The sequence below is a fragment of the Megalobrama amblycephala genome, linkage group LG8 (genome assembly GCF_018812025.1).
Source record: "Megalobrama amblycephala isolate DHTTF-2021 linkage group LG8, ASM1881202v1, whole genome shotgun sequence".
In the NCBI taxonomy this organism is placed as follows: Eukaryota; Metazoa; Chordata; class Actinopteri; order Cypriniformes; family Xenocyprididae; genus Megalobrama; species Megalobrama amblycephala.
Window position 1 is genome coordinate 2953452 of NC_063051.1, and position 6937 is coordinate 2960388.

A 6937-nucleotide genomic window follows, 5' to 3' on the forward strand; every position below is an offset into this window, starting at 1 on the left:
TTCATTATAACAAAAATGTATTCTAAAAATGTAGAATAAATTATAAAAAATAACATGATATAAATGTATACTAAATATGTATAATGAAATAAATAAAAAATAATATGATATTCATCATTACAAAATATTATTCTAAATGTCTAATAAATTGTAAAAATATATAATATTCATCTTCACAATTTATTCTATGTATAATACAATATAAAAATAAAAATATAATATTCATCAGAACAAAAATGTATTCTAAATATGTACACTAAAATATGAAAATAAAAGTACGATATTCATTATAACAAAAATTTATTCTAAATATGTCTAAAAAAAGTGTAAAAATATATAATATTCATCTTCACATTTTATTCTAAAAAAATATAAAATAAATAAAAATATAAAAATTGAAAAAAAAAATATTCATTATATAACAAAATGTATTCTAAAAATATATATAACAAAAATGTATTCTAAAAATATACAAACAATTATAAAAAAGAACATATGATATAAATGTATACTAAATATGTATAATAAAATAAAAAAAAATAATATGATATTCATCATTACAAAATATTCTATGTATAATAATATAAAAATGTAATATAACAAAAATGTAGTCTAAATATGTATAATAAAGTATAAAAATATGATATTAATTATAATCAAAATGTAGTTTAAATATGTATAATAAAATATAAAATTGATTTTAAATATGTAAAAGATCATCCATGTAATGGTTTGATGGTTTGACAAGCATATAGTTTCCTATCCTGTGTAGATATATTTCCTGTTTAAACAGGAAGTTGGGGCAAAACATATTGACATTATTTACTCTTTTTTAAATACCCAAAAGCCTTTGATTTGCATCAAAGTGAGCAATAAAACGCCCTCGAGTGCAAGAAGTTTTTGGGTTTTTTTTTTTTTTTCATGGAAGACAATTTTTTTAATTATTTGTATAGCTCTTTTCACAATACACACTCTTTAAATATCATGCTTTATAGTTGCATTTAGAAAATTATAGCTGGACGACAATATAATTCAGTTTATCTGCTAAAAAATATTAAATATGATGCAATTTTAGCAATCAGACGCTCTTAAACTCGTCAGAAATGGACTAAAAGCCATAAAAGGTTTGATTTCATGTGAAGTATTTACAGTTAATGATCTGAACACCAATTATTTAATTAAATTAGCAAAGGCAACTTATAAAAATGAATTCAAAATGAATTAATTATATTTTGTTAATTAATATAATATCAGATTTATTGAATTTTCTTTGACAATACTAGTAGTCGGGAATCAAATTAAATGATATTAGAATGAGAAAGACTGATTTTACACTCTTAGTCATAAAAGGAGTATATGAAACATTTACACACACACACACTCGTGTGTGTTTCACTATATTAGTGAAGATATTGCATAGACTAACATCGATTTTATATCAGGTTAATGATATAAGACTTTTGAACTTTTTAACAACGTCTTCACTAGTCGGTTGTCGTAATATTTCACTATATAAGTGAAGTGACATTTGGCCCTCACAAGTACAGCCAAACCTGCACACACACACACACACACACACACACACACACGTACCCAACACCTCATATTGCAACACCTGCAGCATCCCGGTGCCCTTTTCTCCTCTGAGCTCGCAGTTTTTGATGAATTAGTTTCCTCTGTTTGAGCTGTAAACAAACACGCGACGCTGAGGGAAATTCCCTCCACACGATGTCAAAGGGCAAAAGAGCTTGTGTCCGCTTCCACACGCCTGCACACTGATATCATCAGCCAACATGACACCGTTTCACTGCGGACACTGTAAATACTTGACATTTAAATTAGTAAAGATTGTTTATCTAGAAAGAAATGTCATCTAGTCTTACTGGATGGAGCGTAACAATGACGATATTGTGCATCTGCTAAATGAATCTGTCATATTGTCTAATGCACTCTCATATGCATGTGCATTTTAATCTAATTAAAACAGAAATGAATGCTACACTGAATAATAATAACAACTCAGAATTTTTCTCGTCTGCGTCCAGACTGAAGCGATGAATCGTGGTGGTCTGGAGTATCTGTCGCTGATGGATGATGGGATGGATGGAGAGATCGGCCCCGGGAGAAAGAGACTGAAAAAGACGGAGGAAGGACTGTACGCCTGCGATATCTGCGACAAAACCTTCCAGAAGAGCAGCTCTCTGCTGCGCCACAAATATGAGCACACAGGTACGGACGCGAGCGCAGCGTTCACAACACACTCAATATCTGCAAACATCAACAACTTCTGTGAAAGAATGAAAGGTTCAGACAAACATAAAGATTCTGTCATCATTTACTCTCACCTTCATGTTCAGGCGAATGAATGAAATGAATTAAAGTCAATGAGGATGAACACTGTTAAAAATGAATTAAAAAGTAAATATAAAAAATACTTGAAATTATATATATACACACAGTCAAACCAAAAATTATTCAGATATTTTTGATATATTTTGACTAGTGTGTGCAGGACACTATAGTTCATTTCTGTAAGTGAGGATAGCAAAATAAACTGTGACATATTATACCCAAAAATTCTTCATACAGTGGATTAGCAGTAAAATTGATAAAAATTTGGGACTAATAATTATTCAGACACTTTGACCTGACCATGTTTTGCTGAAGTGTTATCTGACATAATTAAGATTATTTTTTTCTGACACAGTTTAACTCTGAGATCGTCATATTTTATTACCATTTTTTAAACTATAAACTAAACTTTATTTAAACTAAACTTATAGTGAATAAACTGTACATATATATGTATGTTAAAAATATATTATATTTATATATCATTTATATATTTATTTTTCACACATATATATATATATATATATATATATATATATATATATATATTTTTTTTTTTTTTTTTTTTTTTTTTTTTTTTAGCATTAAGTATCTTAAGTAAAATAATATAAATATATATAAACCAAAAATATTATATGTATATAAACTAAAATATATATTATTTATAATACTTAAAATAAGTAAAAAAAATTATTATTTATATATAATGTATATAATATTTATTATATATATATATATATATATATATATATATATATATATTACTTAAAAATATAGTAAAACAGTAAATTAATACATATATAAACTAAAAAGTTTATATATATATATATATATATATATATATATATACTAATTTCAAGCATTTTATATAAATATATATAAAAATACTTATATATGTATAAAAATATATAGTGTTTTAAGTGTATATATAGTCAATTAAATTTACATATATTAATATATAAACATTTTGATTTTTAAAATATCATATACTTTTTATCATGTTATATATATATATATATATATATATATATACATTATCATATATAACTAATTTCAAGTATTTTACATAAATCTTTACAAATCGTATACAAATATTTAGTATTGTGAGTATATACAGTATATATAGTCAATTAAATTATTTATATATATATATATATATATATATATACACACACACACACATTTTGCTTTTTAAAATATCATATTTTAAATATATATTTATTTTAAGTATTACATGATTTTTTAGCATGTCATTTTTTTTTTTTTTTTTTGCATGTTTAGCATGTACTTTTTTATCATATTATATATATATATACAGTCAAACCAAAATGTATTCAGACACCTTGAACATTTCATTCATTAATACAGTTTATTCACTAATAAAATATGACAAGATCTCAGAGTTAAACTGTGTCAGAAAAAATTAATCTTAATTATGTCAGATAACACTTCAGCAAAACATGGTCAGAACAAAGTGTCTGAATCATTTTTAGTCCCAAATCTTTATCAGTTTTACTGGTAGTCCACTGTATGAAGAATTTTTGGGTATAATATGTCACAATTTATTTTGCTATCCTCACTTACAGAAATGAACTATAGTGTCCTGCACACACTAGTCAAAATATATCAAAAATATCTGAATAATTTTTGGTTTGACTGTATATACTTATTCTTAAGTATTTAGATACACGATACTTAAAAACACTATACATAGACAGAGAAAGACAGAAGTCTAACTACACGTTCTCTTTGACCCCTGTAGGAAAGCGACCCCACGAGTGTCAAACCTGTAAGAAGGCCTTTAAACACAAGCATCATCTGATTGAACACAGCCGTCTGCACTCAGGAGAAAAGCCGTATCAGTGCGACAAGTGCGGCAAGCGCTTCTCTCACTCGGGCTCGTACTCTCAGCACATGAACCACCGCTACGCCTTCTGCAGTCGCGACAGTGACCCGGACGGGCCCGGAGAGGACGCGGCCGTTCCCTACCTGAGCCCCGTCACGCAGCGCAGCGGCACCGAGGGACGCGCTTCGGCCCTGGAGGACAGCGGCGCCTTTCTCAGCGACTCCAGCCTGGAGGGAGCGGCGCTGGAGTTCAGAGACGACGAGGAGGACGAGGAGGAGGAGGAAGAGGAGAACTCCCTCAGCAACCACGTTTACAGTCGAGGGATGAGAACGGAAGGGGTTTCCCTACAGATGAAGGAAGAGACTGAGGAAAAACCCTCTGGAAGCGAGCAACATCAAGACGAGACGGAGTGAGAAGAGGGACTCTTCACCAGTGTTTACCAAAGATGTGAAAGACGCACATTCACTGACTGACACTCTGGGATACGCTTCGTCTTTAGTGTTCAAGCCTGTGCCTCGCGCCAGTCGGACCGAACTGTGAACAAACACAATCCAGTGCCAAATATAATCCAACACACGCTTCTCCAAAGACTTGATTCGTCACCACAATCCAGAGCGGAAAATCACTGAGAGGCAGAAATGAGTCGAGTTCAGAAGAAATGATTAAATATATACTAAAGAAATCAATAAATGCCAACGGGCAAAGATGAGAATGAATGATCTCAGAAAAACTGCCAAGAATAGGTCATTTTTGCATCAAAATAATGAAAAAAATTAAATATGATATAATTATATTTTGCATAAAGAAAATTATGCCTGTTTTTAGGACCATTAAGAGTTTTCACACTGGCATTAAAATCCCATTACTGTAAGGGGAAAAATTCAATATTATATCATTTTTATATCAATCTAATATGATAAAGCAATATATAAAATCTCATCTTTATTATGCAAAAGTAATGCAAAAATATTTATTGCACATGCATCATGGTATTTGTACTGCCTTTAATTTATGCTGATATAAAAATGCATTATAAAATGTTGATGCAAAAATCTTAATGGTTTTAAAAGTAGGCTTCATTTTTTTTTATACTATATATATATATATGTGTGTGTTTTTTTCGTTTGATTTTAAATTGAAACATGACCATATTTACACAAGATATTGAAATCTGAAATATTTCATCATAAAACAAGTATTTAGAGTCCAGTATTTGAGCAGCATTCACAGGCGAGCAGCAGCAATCGAGGGTTTGTTAATGACTGGTTAGATTATGGATCATTCGGATGGCTTTTATGGTTTTCTATGTCATAATTATCTCAGACGGCACTATAACTCAGAACAAGATTAAACACAGATTTGACATCTCTGAACTGGAAAAACAGTACAATTGGCCTGATAATGACAGACATAAAAACCTCAAACCAAAGTTTTACCTTCTTTTCAGCACGAGCAGTTCAACAAACACAGACCAAATATTTGCATCAAATAATGTGTTTTTAAATAGTGTTCATGTTGCAATACTATCATAAAGTGTCTTTTTGAGAAAGAAATAAGCTGGAATACATATGCATATATAGTCTGTTATGTGTTGCTCTGAATACGACCTCAGAAACAGCTTCATTCTGCCACTTATGCAAGAGTTTCATTGACAGAACAACATCAAAATGAAAACGGTGCTTTTAGTCTGTCTTCATTCATTTATTACTCTGCTTTTCTTCTTTATAAATTCTGTTTACCTGTAAACATGGACCAAAATGCTTCTTGCACACGAGAACCGTGCAGTATTTTCACCAGTGTTATTTTTATACAAATTTTAAGCTTTGTTAAAATGTTAATACATAATCTTTGTAATAAATTTGTACATATTTTGAAAAAAAAAGTCACAAGTTTTTATTTAGCTCTTCAAAGAGTGTTGCACTATAATCATCTTGCTCTAAAAGTCAAATCTCAAGAAACAATATTTGTAATGACTGAAGAATGCAGTTTCACGATTATTCACGCAGGTCGTAAATCGGACGGCAGGAACGCTGGACTGAACTCACCAGTCGTTTCTTTTCATTTTAATGATTTCCTTCTAATGACATGAAATGACTGGCGTTGAGGTAAGTGTGTCACTTTACCGTGGTGGGGGGGGGGTCCCGTTTACACTACTGACTCAAATCTGCACTGATTTCAGGCCTCCACCTAAACACGCTAAACAGTGTGGTTAAAGTCAGTCAGTCTGCAAACGGATGTTGTTTTACATTTTTATAACATAAATAGTGGTCTCTGGGTTCAGAGAAGAGACCAAGACACTCAAAAGAGAAGAAAAATCGCCCACACTGTAAAAAAGAATGAGTCATGGCAGCTTGTTTACTTCAACTTATCAATATAATTTAAGCAATTTCAACTTTTTTTTAGCCTATAATTATTACAAGGTACTTTACGCACACCGCTGGATTTTTGTAACCATGCATACTTTGTATGCACAGGTCGTACGTGCGCATTTAATTTGTTTTGCAGTAATTAGTTTATCCACAATGTGGCAACCGTGTCCGGGGGCGTCAATTAGTCGATGAAAAACGTCTCAGGTTATGACTATAACCATAGTTCCCTGAGAGAGGGAACGAGACACTCCGTCCCGAAGGGGGCGTTCCCATAGCACCCCCTTCAGGACGCAGTGCGAGGAAAGGAAACTACATAAACAGACAAGACAAATTGGGTCTCCCCAAACTGTCAGTTAATGATTATCCTAAG

The 6937-nt window shown here is 31.0% G+C and overlaps 1 protein-coding gene across 3 annotated transcripts in view; it reads left to right on the forward strand.

Moving 5' to 3' along the window:
* Positions 1-6080, forward strand: part of LOC125273391 (zinc finger E-box-binding homeobox 2-like) — a 45154-nt gene extending 39074 nt beyond the window's left edge. For all 3 annotated transcript variants that reach the window (XM_048198684.1, XM_048198686.1, XM_048198687.1), the window contains 2 exons: positions 2046-2229; positions 4115-6080. In XM_048198684.1, the coding sequence (XP_048054641.1) occupies positions 2046-2229; positions 4115-4611 (681 nt within the window). In that variant the 3' untranslated portion in view covers positions 4612-6080. The remainder of the gene's footprint in view (positions 1-2045; positions 2230-4114) is intronic.
* Positions 6081-6937: the final 857 nt, after the last annotated feature.